This window comes from Conger conger, chromosome 17 (genome assembly GCF_963514075.1).
Source record: "Conger conger chromosome 17, fConCon1.1, whole genome shotgun sequence".
Taxonomy (NCBI): domain Eukaryota; kingdom Metazoa; phylum Chordata; class Actinopteri; order Anguilliformes; family Congridae; genus Conger; species Conger conger.
This window is the reverse complement of record NC_083776.1, coordinates 19,032,963-19,054,953: the sequence shown is the minus strand read 5'-3', so window position 1 is coordinate 19,054,953 and position 21,991 is coordinate 19,032,963. Positions and strand designations below refer to the sequence as shown.

General features: G+C 45.6%; 1 protein-coding gene across 1 annotated transcript in view; it reads left to right on the top strand.

Annotated features, from left to right (window-relative positions):
* Positions 1–4,016: 4,016 nt before the first annotated feature.
* xpo4 (exportin 4) overlaps positions 4,017–21,991 on the top strand; it is a 32,580-nt gene continuing 14,605 nt past the window's right edge. Inside the window, exons 1-7 of the mRNA XM_061226155.1 lie at positions 4,017–4,145; positions 7,019–7,124; positions 7,804–7,945; positions 8,204–8,342; positions 13,900–14,170; positions 17,615–17,727; positions 20,547–20,704. Of these exons, the coding sequence (XP_061082139.1) occupies positions 4,080–4,145; positions 7,019–7,124; positions 7,804–7,945; positions 8,204–8,342; positions 13,900–14,170; positions 17,615–17,727; positions 20,547–20,704 (995 nt within the window). The 5' untranslated portion in view covers positions 4,017–4,079. The remainder of the gene's footprint in view (positions 4,146–7,018; positions 7,125–7,803; positions 7,946–8,203; positions 8,343–13,899; positions 14,171–17,614; positions 17,728–20,546; positions 20,705–21,991) is intronic.

Genomic DNA, 21,991 nt, shown 5'->3' with positions numbered 1-21,991 from the left:
GTTTATTAACTTAGTCCAACTCAAAATGGTATTACAAGGAGAGCTACTCATTATGTTATTTATCTGCATATCTTAGCATGCGTATTCAGCCAGCATGATGAACAGTGTTTTAAAATGGCAGCCTACACATCCGTTTATGCAGCTTCAGGCCTAAGGAATCTACAGTGATCCCATTTAGGATTCACACCCGTGACCCTAAAGCCAAATTTATTCTTAATTCACGACCAAAATGTTGCTAGGCACTTTTTCTCAATGTTATGTTGCGGATACTGTCACTTTGAAGTACAGTGTGATTGGACAGTTTACAGATGTAAAGAAAGGGTCAAGAGTTTGGTGTCTTGCCGAAGTATAAATGCCAAACTTTGTGCAACGCTTTCATTTTTGTCACACGGCACTTGTCAAAAGTGTTGTGCAACGAGGTATAAATTGGGCTTTAGTTCAAGGGCACTGCCTAACCACTACCCCACCGGATGCACCTTCACACAACCAATCAACAGTATTATCATCAAGATGCATACAATTTCAGAATCCAGCTAGGTGCTCACTGAGGTGCTGTGGTTGACACTGTGGAGGACAGTTTTAAAGAAAACTCAGTGGAGAGAACCGTAAATAGTGATTGCAGAGAAAAATGTATACGATAGTATGACAATGTGCAATACAGAAAATATGATATATAGTTTTCTACACGTTACAAAAATATCATTTTTATTTACATTTAATATTGAAATACATTATATATGAATATATATTATTTCTGTTTATATCTTTTGAATATATTTACATGACCTAATGCTGCTTATGATAATATTTGTTATTTTTCTTTCTTGTTTTCCTTTCTTCTTATGAAAAGTGTGGATTTGATTGATTGAAAGTTTGTGCGGTGTGATGTGACGAGCTGTGTGCCATCTAAACGAATGTCTTGGGGGTGTATTGGCCACGCAAAGATCAGTGTTTCTGAGGAACGATGGGTGACCTCTGCTCTCTCACAGGCCGGTCCTGTGAGAGATTGGGGGTGGGGGGGGGGTGGAGAGGGAGAGAGGAAAGCCTAAAGGTGTGCAGAGAACAGTCCACTTGGTGATTAAGAAAGACATCAACAGTTTGCTCTTCACAGCGGAGACACAAAGGTTCAAAATTCAGGAAGATTTTATATTGAAGCCTTTGCAGTTGTAGGTCACTTTGGACCCTATCGAAAGTGTTAGGGACACTTTAAATAAAGTGAGGAAGTGCCATTTATTCAGAATTGCTGTCACAGCTTGTGAATCATCCCCATTGCATAACTGCGTGACATCACAGGGATGTAACAGATTCAGAATATTGGCACAGATTCTCTGATTTAAACATAACAGAGTGATGTTATTGGAGTTAACTAAATTCAGATTCAATGAATAAAACTGTCAAGATGTTCCTTGTTTATGTGCAACGCAATACAAACTGTGACAAAACCTTTCGACTGTATACCAGGAATATATATACGTAGCTAACACCGACAGATGGCTGTTATGCAGACAGCAGCATTTGTAACAAGGCTAAATAAAATACCATCATCATTTGGACATGGCTAGTAAATTATATCTGGGGATAATTTTGATAAACTGAAGAACAACACAAAGTTATGAAGAGATGCAAATCCATTTGTTCAGTATCAATGTGTGTAATTAAACAAGGAGGTGGGTGGAGTTACAGACATGTTGCCAAGTAACAATCATTTAACTGGACACAGAACCTTGTCTACTGAGGCTGATGATACCTGTGGCCTCTGGCTATACCCCAGGCTTCCTCTGTCCATCTCCGTACAGAAGGGAACGGACTGGGCCTGTATATGGGCCCAGAGAAGAGGGGCAGATTGGTTTATGACATGGCTTAACATGGTTGGAGCATCACTCAACCCAGGAGACTACTGTGTGCATCTGCTATTAACAGCAACAACCACAACAGTCTTGGTTAAGAACTGCTCAGATGAATGCAGTGGTTCCCAAACCTCTCCTGAAGTACACCCAGGCATACCCAGGTATTTGATGTTCCATCTGAAGCGTACCTGGTAAATGAACAACTTCAGGATTAGTTGCATCAGGATCCGGCTGGGGGTACAAGAGGAGAGGTTTGGGAATCAGTGGAAAAACCTCTTTGAAAGCACAGTTAAGTCCTGTTGGAGAACACCTCTGCCCCTTGTTAACATTTGATTACAACGTGTGCCAATTCACATTCTTCAAGATAGAATACTCAGTGAAAATTAGTTTAATGGGGAAAAAAAAAGATTTTTATAGTCGTGTAATTTTTATTTTGTGTGTTCTTGTGGGTCTCTTGAATGACTTGGGTTTTGGTGTGAAAGTGCTGACAGACAATCTTTGACTGACTTAATACCTTATTTAGAACTGAATCATTATACTGTTTTACTATTTGTGTATTATTTGTATTTTCCCAATGAGGGTTTTTGTCTTATATGCCCCTTCCATGTTTAATACAATACTGTTGCTCTTGCCGATATATTTATACAGATACACATATTTTTTGTATTTTTATTTTCTTCAGTTCCCTCTCCGTCTTCATTAACCTCCATGTCTGTTGTGTATAAACATTAATAAGAAACATGTATCTTTTTACATTTATGTATGGGATGAGTATTTGTAAAAAAACAAAAACAAAAAGAAAATACAAGGCTGACTTGTTTTACTGTCCTGATACGTGTAAAAAATATATATACTGTATGTATAAATTAACTTCAGTATTAATCTTTTGTTGTGTTTTCTCTTCTCTGACATTTGAAATGTGTGCATATTGTGTGCTCTGTCAAACTCATTCCATCTCATTCACTATGATTTACTCAGGTTCCCAGGGTCTATCCAAGGTGATAAAATCAGGAAGCAGATTCAGTGCACACCATGTATCAGATTGCCTAAATCCCTGTTAAATTTCCAGTATGGTCCATTGCTGTGGGGCTTTGGATGTGAAGACGTTTGTGTCTGTTACATTACAGGCTAATATGCTCTTTGCTGTTAAGTGGGCAAATGCCATTTGCATTCAGAGCCAGTCCTAGGCATAGGTGGCTTCAGTGAGTGCCTAGTGCCCCTTCTGTCCGGAGACCCCATCTGTCTGGTCTCATTACATATGCTATATAATAAGAAGCATCGTTTTGCACATGAAAAAGGACATAATGAACAATTGGGGACAACTTGAATAGTACCTGCACACCTACACCTTGAATGACGAGCTGCATGTACCACACAAGTGGGCCCTTTATTGGTGAATATGCCAGAAAACTAGTCTTCAATCATTCTGACCAATGTACGCAGGATGTATCATATGACACTGGTTGGTTCCTCTATTGGATTCCTTTTCTCATCAAACATGTTTAGCCTTGTTAGTGCTGTCCACGTCAGAGGGTTCACAAGCCTCAGTAGCTGTTTAAGTCACATTTTTTTGGATTCATATACTTTTCTGTGCTCGTTTGAGCCAACCAAAAGGACCAGACGGTGGGTTTTCTACCACTTTTGAGAGTATTCATTGGTTCCAATACACCAGACAAGATCAATAAAATGTTAAAATGTAGAAAAGTATTTGAATTCATAACAATGACATATTTGACCCAGATCTGGGTAAAGTAGCCAACCTTTTTATTTGTTCAGTTTATTATCGTAAGAACTACTATCAAATCTCAGCATTCATTTGGATTCCAAAACTGCATGTCTGGCTGACTAATGGATCCATAGCCATAAAGTATTTAAAATGTATATGAGGAAAGTATTCCTTACTCGTCTGCTACCTGTTGCAAAAAAACAATATAGATTAGCAATTTTATGTACAGTGTCAATGGGCTCCTAGAAGCTACAGACAGAATTTTTCAGAAATAAGATAAAACTTGGGAGCCTTTTATGAAAGTTGCAGGGTTGGTGTAATTTCTGTATGGTGTATCCCGACCATGCGCTCCCAGAAATCTCCAGCTCGGGTGGACGACGATTACGTAACATCCTAGTTTACAAAACTCGCTGTTCAGAGACTGCCTGAAGTCCCACTGAACCCATTGGCCTGGAGTACCGCTTAATCCCACAATGCAGCGCATGGCGCGTCATTGAAGAGAGACCATGATGGCGGCGGTTGGTGCACCAGAAGTGATTTCACAGCTGGAAAGCGCTGCCAAAGTTTTAATGGTGAGAAGTACAACATGATTTTACCTGTACGCGAATGTATGCGCAGCGCTTTTCGGTCAAATCTCGTGCTACGGGATGACGAGTCTTACAGTTCGTCCGAGTTGTTTATCTTGGTCTATGAAAGCGATGCGTGGCGCAGTGCTGTCTCCATCCCGCAAACATCAAGTAAAGCCATCGCATCCTACAGCTAGCTATTGTGAGCTAGCTCTGTGTGCGATTGCTTGTATATGTCTAGTACAGTCTTAAGAGTAAAAACATTCGGATTTGATCGGACACAAAACACATCGACGCCTCGTAGTTTAGTTCACTTGCTACAGTAGTAGTTGCAGTAGTAGGAATATGAAACTGCTGTAGCTCCAGCATCCTGATTCCCCGCTCATGCAGTTGATTCACTGCTCATGCAGTTGATTCACTTTTGTTCGTGAATTAGCTGGTTTATTTCAACTAGCGAGGAAACATTTCCGTAACTAATTCTGCCTTAAATGTACACGTCATAAAGTTAATGATGGACCTAAAATATTAATAACAAAGAATGTGCTGCCGAATTTTATCATCAAAGGCCGTCCGGTCGGTAGAATGTAGCCTTAAGCTAGCTAGAAGTTGTGAGGGAAGCGCCATGATGTGCTTAGCTAGCTGTTTCACGGCGTGCTAGTTAGAAAATAACTACATTTGTTATTCAAAGAAATGTATTCGCGAGCTAAGTATTCGTAGTTCGGGGCAATATCGTACTTAGTTGGTGATAGAAGTGCTCCTGTTTGAAACGTGTCATATCACTTTAGCATGTAAGTTTCATAATTACATGTTCTGATAACTTTGCTAGCTGTACAGTTAAAAAGCATTCGCATGACTCCAACTCCAGGTTTAACATTCCGCAATTTGTTCTTTATATTTACATGCAGTAAAATATAATTAGATATATTTTGACAGATCAGACAGTCTAGTTGGGGTCCAAATCACATAGCTGCATATTTATCGATGCAAGTTCTCACAACGATAGACAGTGGAAAGTTGGTGGAATCAGAAAGCGCTTTCGATGAACATCGTTAGCTAATGCATGTATTGCACATATTGTAGCTAGTTGACAAGCTGTCTAATTCCGAAGTGATTTGACATGAACCCAAACTTTTAGCTTGCAGTTACATTTCATGTTGTAGTCCAAATATTCTCCAAATATTTTAGTATAAATAAACGTTGTGATACTGGTAAGTGTAATTCTAGCGTTTCTGTATTTTCCAAAATGTGCAGATAGTTCTTTATTCTAAAGCTTTGTCCCCAAGTTAACTTGGAGGATATATTTGTACCAGTCGCGCAAAAGCGAGGGTCAGACCCCTGAAATCCGCTGGCACTGTTTATAAGAATTGAAGTGAATGAGACGAACTTGCCCCTGGTAACTAAAATAGTTCCACAGAAACTTATGCACTTATTATGATGGATTAACCCCAGATTTTAAAGGCTAATTTGATTCCAACGAGTTTATCAAGTAGTTGTTCAAGCAACCTCTTGGGATGAAATCTTGAATGTTTAATTAATATGATAGGTTAATTAATATTTAAATGATTGGAGGCATACATTCTGGCATAATACTAGCTTGAGTGCCCCTGGTTTGAGTTTTTATTTTAAACTGACTAAAGTTTCTTTATGAAGCAATACAAATATTATTTTACGTTAATATTAAAACATATTGTATTGACATCACTTCACATTTTATGAGTGGTATTCATTCACTTGACTGAAGTTATGTTTTAAGGTTTGTGATTTTATTGAATTTAAGACTGTCCATTGTTTGCTCTATGGCATAATTATTCATTTCAATATGACAATATAATTTTATGTTCTGAATGGCGTTGACTTGAGCCTGATCTGGTTTCACCCTTGATATGGACCAGGTCCTTGGATAAAGAATGCTCTCTCCTTTACTGGTGTTTTGCTTTATTGATTAGACAGACTTTTGCTGTAGGTCTATGGGCCTCCACTGTGAAATATTTTGCGTCCTGTTCTGATTTGAGCTATTCCCAGTGTCGGAACTGGTGAGATTTTGTTTCTCCCTGTCATTTTGTTGTCGTTGTGCAAATGTAGTACCGTGCGTAGGTGAACCAAAAAAATGATGAACTTCATTGTGTTTTTTGTTCTGTGAATGGCAATTATTAGGTTATTTTTTTACTTTGTCTACATTTCTTACTCTTAGCTATGTGAACAACAGTCTTCTGAGCAACAGGTGCTACCTAGGTAGCTGTCACAGTGTTCATACTATTACATTATATAATAATATCATTCATTTGAATGGCTTCAATGGTTTGTTGAATAAGGATATTTAGTCTCACTGTGGAGGTCTCCCATCTGTTCAACTACCAGCTCTCCTGTGAACTTGATTGACCCAGTCTATGGATTGATCACGGTCAGGAAGAATGTTCAAAGTTCTTCTGAAGTGCATGATTCACTGAGGCCATTTCTATGCCTGCCACCAGTTTTGAACATTACTCCAGTGTCTTTTCCATGGATTTTGTAAATTTGTATATTTAATGTCATTTCTTTGGTGTAATTCCATTTTCTACTCTAAACATATCTGGGGCTGCCTGTAGCCTAGTGGCTAAGCTACGTGACTGGGACCCGGTAGGTTAGTGGTTCAAGCCCCGGTGTAGTCCCTTTGGATAAAAATATAATGTGTGTATTGTGTGTTATAATGTGTTATAATGTGTGTATTGTGTCTGATGGTTTTTTGGTTATATCGTGTTTTGCGCGTGTTTGTTTATATGGTGTTTTGCGCGTTTTTGGTTATATCGTGTTTTGCGCGTTTTTGGTTATAGCGTGTTTTGTGCGTTTTTTGTTACAGCAATTTCTGTGCGTTTTTAGTTGGTATGTTTTTTGACCCTCAGGCCCCGCCGTCCATGGTCAACACGGAGCAGCGGCAGCATGCAGAGCACATATTCCTGTCCTTCAGGAAGTCCAAATCGCCCTTTGCCGTGTGCAAGCACATCCTGGGTATGAGCTCTGTCCTGCCTGCATGGCTGTTATAACCACCTCAGAGTACACTTTACACTGTGGCTATGCTGTTATTCAAGAGAAGAAGGGTTGATGGTGATGTTTGTATGTGTGTCATAGTCAGACCTGGGTTCAAATAGTATTTGTCTAGGATTCAATTATTTTCTGCGTTTTACTAACCTTCCCTGGTGTATTGGAACAAATTAAATGGTAAATGGCAGGCATTTATATAGCGCCTTTATCCAAAGCGCTGTACAATTGATGCTTCTCCATTCACCCATTCATACACACACTCACACACCGACGGCGATTGGCTGCCATGCAAGGCCCCGACCAGCTCGTCAGGAGCATTTTGGGGTTAGGTGTCTTGCTCAGGGACACTTCGACACAGCCCGGGCGGGGGATCGAACCGGCAACCCTCCGACTGCCAGACGACTGCTCTTACTGCCTGAGCCATGTCGCCCCAATGATCCACAAAGTGTAAAGTCCACCCATCTGCTCCTCCTTGCAGGCTCAGATGCACCAGGCAAGATCAGTAAAGCACAGAAAAATATTTGAACCCAAAACAAACACCATTTGAACCCAGGTCTCACATCTGTCTGTGTGTGTCTGTGTGTGTGATTGTGTATCTCTCTCGCTCTCTCCCTCTCCCTCCCTCTCCCTCTTTCTCTCTCCACAGAGACCAGTAAGGTGGACTACGTGCTGTTCCAGGCTGCCACGGCCATCATGGAAGCGGTGGTGCGGGAGTGGGTCCTGCTGGAGAAGAGCAGCATCGAGTCCCTGCGCACGTTCCTGCTCACATACGTCTTACAGAGACCAAAGTGAGTCCTGTGTGTGCAGTACATATGTGCTGTGCGTGCGTGCCCATTTGACACGCTTGGAGCATTCTTTATTCTTTTCATTATATATATATATATATATATGTATGTATATTCCACGTGTGCATATGTGGCTATTGGTAAAAGTCCTCTGTATTTTGCTGATTGCTGTTATTGTCATATCAAGAGTTTGGGAGAACATTGCTTCTTATTCGCTCTTTCCTTCTTTTCCTTTACCTTTCCTTCTCTTTCTCTCTCCAGTCTGCAGAAGTACGTTAGGGAGCAGATTCTCCTGGCAGTGGCAGTCATAGTGAAGCGGGGCTCCCTGGATAAGTCAATAGACTGCAAGAGCATCTTCCACGAAGTCAGCCAGCTCATCAGCAGTGGCAACCCCACAGTGGTGAGAGCCTCTGTCCCGCTATACATTACCGTAACCTGTCATACATCACTCTCACATGTCATACATTACCGTAACCTGTCATACATCACTCACATGTCATACATTACTGTAACCTGTCATACATCACTCACATGTCATACATTACCGTAACCTGTCATACATCACTCTCACATGTCATACATTACTGTAACCTGTCATACATCACTCTCACATGTCATACATTACCGTAACCTGTCATACATCACTCTCACATGTCATACATTACCGTAACCTGTCATACATCACTCTCACATGTCATACATTACCGTAACCTGTCATACATCACTCTCACATGTCATACATTACCGTAACCTGTCATACATCACTCTCACATGTCATACATTACCGTAACCTGTCATACATCACTCACATGTCATACATTACCGTAACCTGTCATACATCACTCCCACATGTCATACATTACCGTAACCTGTCATATATCACTCTCACATGTCATACATTACCGTAACCTGTCATACATCACTCACATGTCATACATTACCGTAACCTGTCATACATCACTCACACATGTCATACATTACTGTAACCTCAGACATCACTCACATATCATTCATTACTGTAACCTGTCATACATCACTCACACATGTCATACATTACTGTAACCTCAGACATCACTCACATATCATACATTACTCTCACTTATCATGCATCACTCCCACATGTCATACATTACCGTAACCTGTCATACATCACTCTCACATATCATACATTACCGTAACCTGTCATACATCACTCTCACATGTCATACATTACCGTAACCTGTCATACATCACTCTCACATGTCATACATTACCGTAACCTGTCATACATCACTCTCACATGTCATACATTACTGTAACCTGTCATACATCACTCTCACATGTCATACATTACCGTAACCTGTCATACATCACTCTCACATGTCATACATTACCGTAACCTGTCATACATCACTCTCACATGTCATACATTACCGTAACCTGTCATACATCACTCTCACATGTCATACATTACCGTAACCTGTCATACATCACTCTCACATGTCATACATTACCGTAACCTGTCATACATCACTCACATGTCATACATTACCGTAACCTGTCATACATCACTCCCACATGTCATACATTACCGTAACCTGTCATATATCACTCTCACATGTCATACATTACCGTAACCTGTCATACATCACTCACATGTCATACATTACCGTAACCTGTCATACATCACTCACACATGTCATACATTACTGTAACCTCAGACATCACTCACATATCATTCATTACTGTAACCTGTCATACATCACTCACACATGTCATACATTACTGTAACCTCAGACATCACTCACATATCATACATTACTCTCACTTATCATGCATCACTCCCACATGTCATACATTACCGTAACCTGTCATACATCACTCTCACATATCATACATTACCGTAACCTGTCATACATCACTCTCACATGTCATACATTACCGTAACCTGTCATACATCACTCTCACATGTCATACATTACCGTAACCTGTCATACATCACTCTCACATATCATACATTACTGTAAACTGTCATGCATCACTCACATATCATACATTACTGTAACCTGTCATACATCACTCACACATGTCATACATTACTGTAACCTGTCATACATCACTCTCACATATCATACATTACTGTAACCTGTCATACATCACTCACACATATCATACATTACTGTAACCTGTCATACATCATTCTCACATATCATACATTACTCTCACATGTCACACATTACCGTAACCTGTCAGACATTACCGTAACCTGTCAGACATCACTCTCACATATCATACAATACTCACATATCATACATTACCGTAACCTGTCATACATCACTCTCACATATCATAATTACTGTAACCTGTCATACATCACTCACATGTCATACATTACCGTAACCTGTCATACATCACTCTCACATATCATAATTACTGTAACCTGTCATACATCACTCTCACATGTCATACATTACCGTAACCTGTCAGACATCACTCGCATATCATACATTACCGTACCTTTCATGTCCTGTAATCTATCATACTTTACTGTAACCTGTCATACATTACTGTACACGTCCTGCAATAGTGTTATGTAACGCGCCACTGTACCACACAGTGGCGCCACTCATCTTGTAATGCATGCATGTTGTGTAACTGCAACATGATGTGGTTTTTTTTGAATGATAATTCATTTGAATGATAACTAAATGTGTGCCTTGCGCTTTTGGCTAAGTCTCTGACTTGCTTCAGTAAGGATGTGACCAGTGTAAGGCTCGTTATCCAGTGTCCAGCCAGTGCTCTGCTTATGGACCGTTTGTTCCGGATCCTTCTCTGAGTGATTGGCAGTGATTGGCAGTGTGCTGCAGCAGGGATTCTCGACACTGACCGAAAGCTGCAAAAGGTTTCATAAGACAACAGAAGCCAAAATCTGCCAGAGATAATGGCTGACCATACATACAGTCCACATTTATCACATTATTTTGGGAAGATGCTGCACTTGTAGTTTTGTTGCGTCTTGCTGATCTGTGTACAGCTAACCCATCGTGTTTGCTGAATTGAGCTCGGGCTTGCCAACTGTAGCGGTCTCCAATGTGGGAACAACTCAGTTTTTATATTCACAGTACAGCTCTGAATAAACTGTCATTTGTGATTTTGCACTAAGACACATTTGCAGTTTCATATGCGATCATAAGTCATACATACACAAAGTTGGAACATCTTTTTCCCCCTCAATGAAATAAAATAATTGCATAAAATATGTTCAGGTGAAATTATGTCTTTATGGCTGATTTATTCATGTTCATTATTTTTAATGATCTTTTCCACCGTCTCCAGTAGATGGCGCTAGTCCCTTTTGAGGCTACGTGTGTAAATGGCCTACTCTCTCAGATCAAAATAACCCCAGGGTTGCAATAAATCACATTTATCACCAGCGATCCATTACCGTGTTGTTTCTCAATAATTACGAGGATTAGAGTGACTAGGCCAATACTGGCACTCAGACGGCACTCCGTGATTCATATTCCCGAACTCAGATGAGGTTCATTTATGAGTATGATCCTTTTTCCAGTGTTATTAAAGAAGCAATACTACCGTCACCCAGAAGGTTGGTGGTTCAAGCCCCGGTGTAGCCATGATAAGATCCGCACTGCTGTTGGGTCCTTAACCCTGCATTGCATGGGGATTGTTCAATGCTGAGTCTATTCAAGTTAGTCTATCCAAGTCAAGTCGCGTTGGATAAAAGAACCCCCTAAATAACAAATGTAGTATTGTTAAATATAAATAATTATTTTTGATTGTTTGTCTGGGGGAAAAAAATGCAGGTAGCTCTGCAAGAACCAACTTCACTGGCACACATGAAGCACTGTATTTCTGTAACTGTGCAATTTAGAAAAGTTTTATGTGGTGGTGCGGAACGTTTAAAAGTGACGCTGCGTGTGTGTGAAGACCAGGTGCTGCAGATCGGAACGGTTCAGGGCCAATGCTGTGTCACACACATCAGAGCTGTACGCCTGATTTATGCCGCTTGGCGGCCATATTGCATTCTGGGGCAGAACCGCGTGTCTGATGGCTGTCTGTGAGGCCTCGTCCGATGGCCAGCTGCTGTGTGTGAAAGTGTCGCCTTTTTCAAGAAGCCATCTGGATTTTAGAGCCGTTTTTCTGAGTGGCTGACCAGGCTACCAGCACCTTCATCACCCCAAACCAAGATGAGCGGTGATATCTGTGGCCTGAATGTGCTGAGGTTTCAGTCGTTGTGAAGCGCATGATGGGTATTGGGCCGTGGTCGTCAAACTGTGGTCTGCGAAGGATTCCAAATGGCACACTAGTTCAAAAGTTTAGATTTTGCCTAGTATGTAGATGGAGTCTAGATATGCTATTTGTAATGTTTTCATAAAATATTTGAGTAGTAGTCCACCACAAGAAGTTTGAGGACCACTGGTATAGGGTAAGGGCTCGTCAGCTTGTGTGGAAACTGCCGTTTTTGCAGACGGAAGCCCTGTGTTTGGGTTGTTTTGTGATGGTTGTCAGATGGTTGGTTTCCTGCGGTGTTAAACCCGACTGCAGTGGGGCTTTGCTGTGATGCGCAGGGCGTATGAATGGAGAGAGACATCCCTTCTGTTCATTCTGTCCCCCCCGGGCTGGCCTTGTAGGGTGTGAGTGGAGCGTGTGGTCAACCTGGGGGGGGTGTGAGGCCTTGTTCTCAGCTGTTGGGGGGGGGGGGTCTGAAGGGGGGGCTTATTAATAGCCAGCCCTCCTGCTGCCTTTAATCTGTGGTATGTGGAACAGTAGTGTACATATTTGCCTCGAGATGGGGGGGCTGCATTGCACCCTCCTCCCTAAAAAAAAAAAAGCACCCCCCCTGCTCATGCACACATGTACAGGCACGCAGTCTCACGTGCACACACACACGCTCACACACTCGCTCACACACTCACACACTCACTCACTCACACACTTACTCACACACACACTCACTCACTCTCACTCACCCACCCACCCACCCACTCACCCACCCACCCACTCACTCACACTCACTCACCACTCACCACTCACCACTCACTCACTCACTCACTCACACGCTCACTCGCACACTTGCACACTCACTCAGTCGCTCACTCACTCACACACACACACACTCACACACACACACACTCGCACACTCACACACTTACTCACACACACACTCATTTTCTCACTTGCAGACTCGCACACTCGCATGTGTACACACGCTCTCTCACTCACACACACACACACATACACACACACACACGCACACGCACACTCACACTCTCACACTCACTCACTCATTCACTCACACACTGACACACACACTCACACACTCACTCGCGCCCACACACACGCACACACACACAGGCCTTCTTGCCCCCACACAGACGGCGTGTGGCGGCTGGACCTCTGAACCACCCTCCCAGGGGGGCAGGCGTGTGCCTCTCTGACCTCCCCCTGACATTGCCATGTTTGGGGCATGCGGGGGGGTGCAGGCTGGGACTGAGTGTGATGCACACAGTGGAGTGTTTGTGAGGGAACCAGAGTCGAGAGTAGAGTCAAGGGATGTTAGCGTAGCGCTACTGTTCGTTTGCTCGATTATGCATACATACATACCTACATACATACATACATACATACATATGTAGTCCATGCAGCTGCTCTTTCAGAGGTCCACCTGTAAAACTGACATCAGACCCTTTTTTTAATAAGCACGATACCAATAAAAATTGATTCATTGAAAATTCTATAATAAAGATAAACAAAAAATACTCTAAAATAAGTCATGCTTGTATAATGCTGTTTTATTGCCTCATCATAGAAAATATGAAGTGTTCAACGGAATCAAGCAAAATAACATCACGCTCGTTAAACACATTTGCCCAAAATGGGTAAAATATTCCCGCCCAATGTTCTCTGTACCTTGTGTCCCTGTTTGACCCCTGAGCCCTGTGCTCTGGCCCCTGCAGCAGACGCTGGCCTGCTCCATCCTGACGGCCCTGCTGAGTGAGTTCTCCAGCTCCAGTAAGACCAGCAACATCGGCCTGAGCATGGAGTTCCACGGGAGCTGCAAGCGGCTCTTCCAGGAGGAGGCCCTGCGGCAGATCTTCGTGCTCACCATGGAGGTCCTGCAGGAGTTCAGCCGGCGGGAGAACCTCAGCGCCCAGCTCTCCTCCGTCTTCCAGCGCTACCTGGCCCTCGCCAACCAGGTGCTCAGCTGGAACTTCCTGCCGCCCAATTATATCCTTCCTGTGCGTTTAAGCTCCTACCGTTTTACACTCGCAGACGAGCGAGGTTCTCCTCCCTGTGTTGTGTGCCCGACCCTGTTCCTGGATCTACCGTCCTGTAGGTTTTCACTCCAACCTTAATTTTGGCAAATTAGTTAAATTAGCTGCTCAACAAGATGAATAGGGTATACTTTGTTAGGGTTGGAGTGATGGTAGATCTCCAGGAACAGGGTTGGGCAACCCTGGTTTACATAATTAACCTGGAATTAATTTATTGTTGCAGAATGTAACACTACGTCCCAGGTTCTTTTAGAAACTCTAGCGCATACTGAAATGGTGCACGCTAGAATAGATGTGTATTTAAGTATGATCATCATGAGTCTGCTATAGCCTTTTGGTTCAGTTGGAGGTCCAAAAATGCCCTTTAGTGTCTTTTCATGAATGGCCTGTGGTGATTTTACGTTGCATGTAGGGCTTTGTGATCCTGATTGAGTAGCTGAGGATGAGGGAGGTTTAGCGCAGGTTTGTTTGGTATTAGGAGCTGATGTATGCTGTAGGTCACGTCTGAGTGAGGAGTGTTTGGGCTGCTTTTGGGGCCAGTTGCCAGGGCTCGAGTCTCCCTTGGCGATGTTCGGCAGATGCCCTGGCACGTGCGGTTACACTCGTCTTTCAGGACGGGGGGTTGAGGTTGGGGGGGTCTTTGAAGGCCTCTGGGTAGGGGAGAGGCGCGTGTGCTCCACTCGCTTTGGGCTGCTCCTGGGTCAAGTGCCTGGGGAACACTTGCCAGCCACTCCTGCTGCTGCCAGTTACCACGCACACGCACACACACACACACACACACACACACACACACACACACACACATACAAACAATACACACCACGCACACACCACACACGCGCACACACACACACACACAAACAATACACACCATACACACCACACACACACTTCACAAAACTTCACACACACTTCACACACACACTCACACACTCTCACACACACTCACACACACACAGACAGACTCCACACACGCATATACGCAATACACAATACACAGCAGACATACTCCACACGCACCCACACACACACACACACCAGACACACACACGCACCCACTCGCACCATACACACACCACACACCCGGGGGGGTTAATAAAAGGCGCAGTGTGTCCTCCATTCCCCAGGCTCAGGGAGGCATGCGTGTCATCCTCCAGGGCTACACCCCGTCTGTTTAATCGCGGAGCCCCTCTCCGCACCCGCCCCGGCCCCAGCCGTCGCTGGGGGTCAGGCGCTGCGGACGTCTCGGGGCAGATCAGAGGACCCGTCCCCTCGAGGGACCCCAGCACACGCTCCTGAAACAGGAGACGTCCCCGTGCCGGCCACACATTCCGCAGACGCGGTTTCACATTTTCACAGGGTCTTTCTGCAGGGTGAGGACGTCCTGTGTAAACCCATAAACACACACACCGACACACACACACACGTGCAAACGCACGCACACGCAAGCGCGCGATCGTTACTCCCACACACGCTCATTTATCCAATAAAGCCCACAAGCTTTACAAGCCCACACAAGCATGTATACAAAAATGTATATACACACACACACACACACACACACACACACACACACACAAACAATATGCCTCCCTCTGTTGCTCATAAACTCGCAAGCTCAGATATCTGTGTTTGACCTAGGCCGTGGTATGATAACACGAGTGGGACATTCCCCATAATAGTCTTCCCTGTTCAACCTGTAGGGAGGAGTGTTTGCGTGTGTCTGTGCGTAATACCAAAACAAAAAACGTTTTTGTTTGTGATGTCCCTACATAGTTCCAGCCTGTCGCTCTGAGTGTAGACATGCAGCAGACAGTGGGGATGGTTTTGTCAGCCTGTTGGCGTCTCATATGGACCTAATCTATAGTCTCCTATCTCCATAGAACTGAATGCATCTATTGCAGAAGTGTGTGGGTCGCAGGCGTTGTTAAGCTGCCCTCTGCGGCAGAGGTTCAGTATTTGGGCGCTCAATGATCTTCAGGCCCTCCGTTAGGGAGGCGTCCCACCCGTTAGCGGGGGAGCGGGAGACAGGAGTGGGGGGAAGGATGGAGGTCATCCAGAGTTCCCGTTGGCTGAGTCTTCCGTTCTCTCTCTCTCCGGGTTTGAGATCGGTTTCATTCTAAAGGGCTGTGAAAGCCGAGGCGGGGGGGGCAGGCGGGAGAGGGGGTAGTGTGGGGTGGGGGCAGACTGCTTGTGTAAAGAGTTGGCACCTGTCTCGGGGAGGGGGGGGGGGCGGGAGGGGGTCAAGGCGAACGCCGTCGGCAGGAATGCACAGGGGGGCCTGCCCGGTGGTGAGGGCTTTCATCTGACAGTCCCGCGGGAGCCCCCCCGAAACCCCCCTCCCCTTGCGATCACACCTCCTGTTCCTGCACACTGAACGCTGCACACAGAAGAACAACCATAGCCTGTTTCCTCAGCCTGCCCCGGCAGAGGGGAACTCGCTCTGAAACAGAGAACTGAACAGAACGGGATCTACCTGAGGGGGTCCGAATTTTCCCTCCCAATTCACTGATCTGTTCTACAGTTGACCCTCAGAAAACCGAGAAGCAGGAGGGAGGTTTTGGATAAATACTCGCAGGGAACATTTCCAGGAGATGGTTGATTAGTTCTGTATAGTATGTAATGTCCCTTTAGGTTACAGTGTTACAACAGACATTTTTTACAGTTGGAAGTGTTTCACTGAAATTGTCTTTTCAGTTGGGTTGAATGTGCCAGTGACAGAACTGATTTTTTTCTGTGCCTAGTGACCACTGGTTGACAACTGTAACTGAAACTTTACTGATTCTTATGTTGTACTGGGCCGAACATTGTGCCATTTCTTCAGTGAATGCAGCTAAGCCTGAAAATGCAGACTATTTCTTTCCAATATTACAACTATCAACAGGTTTTGGCTGAGGTGATAATTTCTTCCTGAATCTGTCAGCGATACCTGTCCTGTGGTCTTTTCTGTCCCATGGTGATGTTTGGGACCTTAGGTTTACATTTTCAGGCTACTCTCTCAGATCAGAGCGAACCTGTAATTTGAAGTCAGTTAAAAATATAAATATTACACCAGTAAATATGACATCCTTATTTCTCATGTCATTTTGCAATGAATGATCCTTGTCCTGCCAGAACAGTGCAGAGTTCATTGTGAGGAGTACGGGCAGTGTGGAAGAGGGGGAGGGATATAAGATGAAGGAAGGAGAGAGGGAGGAGTGAAAAGGGGCAGCCAGACAAAGACAGAGGAGTATAAGAGAGAGCGAGAGAGAGTCCGTGTGGAACAGACAGATTAGTGGTATAAGAGAGAGACGGTATAGAGCAGACTTGCAGATTGGCTGGATAAGGTATCGAGGATCGAGCCCTTGCTTGGACTGCACTATGGAGCTGGTGTTGTTGACCTTGACCAGGAGCTCACTAGGCCGGCACTACATCGCCATGTTTGAGTCCACCCACAACGTGTCCCTCAAACCCACCGAGTCCTGGAGGGAGGCCCTGCTGGACACACGCGTCATGGACCTCTTCTTCACAGTAAGTGCGCCTCCTTCTCGCCCCTTTCGATTGCTCCTCTCCGCTCCCTGTACCTCCTCATCTTCCCTCCTACTCCCCCCTGAGCACCTCCTGCATCATCTGTACCTCCTTTCTGTCTCTTACGCCACTATCACCGCTGTTCCTCTTGTCACCTTCTCCTTCCATGTGGACTGAAAGCCTACTGGAACAGGGTTAGGCCGTCCTGGTGTTGCTGTTAAATGAGATGTGCTTTGGTAGCGTTCGAGTGAAGGCCTACAGGATAGTAGGTCTCCAGGACCAGTGTTGGGCCAGCCCTGCTCTAGCTCTTGAATGAGATGTGCTTCGGTAGGTTTGGCGTGAAAGCCTACAGGACGGTAGATCTCCAGGAACAGGGTTGGGCAGCCCTGCTGTAGGATTGTGTACAGGTGTGCAGGTACTGGGCATGTGCAGGGTCAGGCTTTGGCCCATAGAAGGGACTGGGCTGACCAGCTCTGAGCTCGATGTTCAGTAAATCGGGAGTCTCGATCTCCCAGGGGGCCATAGTGGAGTGAGACCTGCAGACACCTCCAGGACTGGAGTGAGACCTGCAGACACCTCCAGGACTGGAGTGAGACCTGCAGACACCACCAGGACTGGAGTGAAACCTGCAGACACGGTATTTCGGGGTGGTATTTCAGCAGCTGTCCATGTGGCCGGTGGGTTCAGCTGCGCCCATGGAAGGCCCCAGACGTGCCACGCGCCACGGGGTCAGAGGATTACACCCTGACCCCCGGATTAGGGGGGCGCATTAAAGCACGCCATGCCTGCTCCTGCCCCCCCCCCCCCCTCGCCCTGTTGTCTCAGAGCGCCGTGAAGCAGATAGCTTAACGAGCCATTCTCTCGGCAGACGCAGTTTTTCCTGGACAATTTTCGAGGTCTGCTTGCACACGTATATACAGCCGTTGATTAAAGGGTTAAATTTAAAGAGTAGTTTAGATTTAAAAAAAAAAAAAAAAGAAAAGGAAAATTCAGTCCAGATTCCCTGGCCCATGTCCCGTAAGACAATTGATCCCCTTAATTTGGAAGCGAGTGTTACTCTTTAAGCCCTCTCCGGCGCACGTGGGCTTATTTACTCTAAACAGAACCAGGACGGGGGTTTGCCCTGGCGTCTGACTGATTGGTTCTGATGTTGCCGTGACAGTGGCCAATCCTGCTCCCTTTGGGTTTCCCAAACTGGATTAAAGCAGAGGGGGGTGAGAGAGGGCGAGACGAGACGGAGCGCAGCTTTTATAATCACTGGTAAGGCTATCATATTCTTCCGCAATAATAGCCGTAGATGCTGGCCTTTTGTTTCCCCACTATAAATAGGCTTGTCTCCGTAGAGGGGCATCCCGGCTTTTCGCCATCCCTCCCTCCCGCACCCCCCCCCCCCCTCTCTAACTTTAGCCTGGCTCAAGGCAATCGGCATAGTTTGTGTAGCGAAGTCTGCTGGTCGCCACGGCTGCTTTTAGAACGTGTGCTGCTAGCTGTCATCTGGTATCGCTCTTCCTCCCCTCCCTCCCTCCTTCTCTCCGTCCCTCTCTCCGTCCCTCTCTCCCCCCCCTCTTTCCTCATTTCTAGGGAATGAATGAATAACTCTGACTGCACACTGGCCTTGGGTGCACTAGCCTGCCACGCGCGGTTGCGGACGGGATGCCAGAGGGAGTTTGAGCTGTGTGAGAGGCCGTGTGTGTGTGAGGCTCCTTACTGTCAAGGATTACAGGTGTTGTGAGGACATTAGTGTTGTGGGGACGCCGGTGTCAATTTTGTTTTGGGTGGATTTTTACGGACGCGGCGAGACGTTTGGAGCGTGGTGTCGCGAGGGGTTCGGAGGGCTGTGTGGCAGCTGAGCTCCGTGTTGGAGAGGCAGTGCGTGTAGCGGAGCGGTCAGGTTTGGAGATGATCGCGTTCCTCCGCTCTCAGTGATTGCGGTTTCAGACGCTCGTCCTCAACCGCCAAAGGGGAGGCAACGGGGCTGGCTTTGAAAGGCGTCTTTCACAATGAAGTGACCCCCCTGTATGTGTACACATCGGTGCTGAGGCCAAAATCTGGGTCCCGTGAGCGAGTGTTTGATTGTTTTCAGTCGTACCACAGCGGAGCGGAACACAGGAAGGTGAGCACATCTCTACTTTATCAAAGCTACTCTGCTGAGTGCTGTTCAGTCTGCCAGTTCACCAATGGCTTCTCGTTAAATTTCACCCTCCGTTGTTTTTAGAATTTGTTTATTATTTGCAGTGGTTTTATTATTCATGTGAAATAGATGGGTTATAGTGTGCGTTTTATTGAGGTGTGTTTTTCCTGAAGGCTGTTTCACATCCCTCTTCTAGTTTATAATTAATTCAGACTTGAGTTGCCAAAATTCCGGTTTGGAACAGCTGCAGAGTAAAAGGGCCGGTAGGGGGAGAAAATTACCGCTGGGTTATATGCTCTCTCTCTATCAGTGCTGGGTTATTGGCTCTCTTCGTGCTGGGTTAGAGGCGCTATCTCTTTCAGTGCTGGGTTATTGGGGCTATCTCTCTCAGTGCTGGGTTATTGGCTCTCCTAGTGCTGGGTTATTGGCTCTCCTAGTGCTGGGCTAGAGGGGCTCTCTCTCTCTCAGTGCTGGGTTATAGGCTCGCTCTCTCTCAGCACTGCCAATATTGGGTTATGGTCTCTCTTTCTCTCTCCCAGTGCTGGGTTATGGTCTCTCCCAGTGCTGGGTTATGGTCTCTCCCAGTTCTGGGTTATGGTCTCTCCCAGTGCTGGGTTATAGGCACTCTCTCTGTGCTGGGTTATGGCCTCTCTCAGTGCTGGGTTATAGGCTCTCTCTCTCTTTCTCCCAGGTGCACAGGAAGATCCGGGAGGACTCAGACATGGCCCAGGATTCCCTGCAGTGCCTGGCCCAGCTGGCCTCCATGCATGGCCCCATCTTTCCGGACGAGAGCGCGCGCGTGTCCTACCTCGCCCACCTGGTGGAGGGGCTGCTGAGCATGATCAACGGGTGAGTCGATGACCGCGTCCACCACAATCATGACCACATGAACCACGTCAATCGCCATCACGACCACAGGAACCGCGTTCACAACCACAGGAACTGCATTCACAGCCTCATGAACCGTTTATTATATGCTTATTATATGATATGATTGACTGGTCAGGAGGTGTGGTCACGCTAAAACATTCACTGTTATTCATTACTCTGTGATCCAGTGGAGCTCACAGTGGAGTGTGCTCTATATGGATGCATGTGGAAATGTGTGTGGCTGCCTGGTAAATGCCTGAGGTCTGTTTCTGTAACCTGTCCTCATCTAGCTGTAATTTTTGTGAGTGTGGTGAATGTAAGTATAAAAGAATGTCTGCCTGTAGTCTCAATAACACAGGCAGCGGCAGACCTGTGCGATCCCAGCTTTATGTGTGCGTGCGTGCGTGTGTCTGTTTGACTGGTTCTGTCTGTCCCTGTCTCTTTGTCTGTCAGTCTGTGGTAAAGGGTTAAGTAGAGGGGTTGGGGGTAGGAAGAGGGCTTTAGTGAGATATATATAACCGCTACACTTCGGTGTGGAACTTGTGACTCAGGAGGAGGAATGAATGGGAGACGGGGCGGGCTGTGCTCCCGCTCTGTAATCACCTATTCCTGGTGCTTTTTCCAGTTGCATCATCGGAAAGTCACGGCGCAGGTTACCTGAGTAATCCACAATAATGGAATTGTTCTGCTCGTGGTTCAGGCCCATCTGATACCGTTTAGAGCAGCAGTGCGGAAGGCAGGCCTGGAACAGCCGCCCGCTGCCAGCAGGGCCCGGGCGAGTGGGGCTTACGCACTGAGCGTTTCCATGTGTGAGCGCTTTCAGTCCCCTCCTCGGCTGGGAAAGAGAATGAATTCTGCAGGCTGAGCGTACCGTAGGGCCTGAGGAAAGTGGGCTTTACCGGACTGAGCAGCAAGCTATAGGAGTGTGTTCTTTTGTGTCGGTTTAGTGCCCTCACAGTGGGTATGTACACTGTGTGAGTGTTTCATCGTAACTACTCATGGATTCAGTCTCACAGGAGGTCTCTACTCCATCATATTACCTTACATATGTTGCATCGTATTAACCCTTTCAGTTTCAAGCCCAATATGAAGTAGCCTCCCAAGGGGTTTTGACTTTGGTCAAGTAAATTGAGAAATGATCCTCCAGTAAACTGCGCGTAAACACGCACACGCACACACACACGCACACGCACACACACATACTCAGAACGGGGTCAAAGGTCAAGCACTGTACATTTCAATTTTGGCTTTGGTTGAGAAAATTGA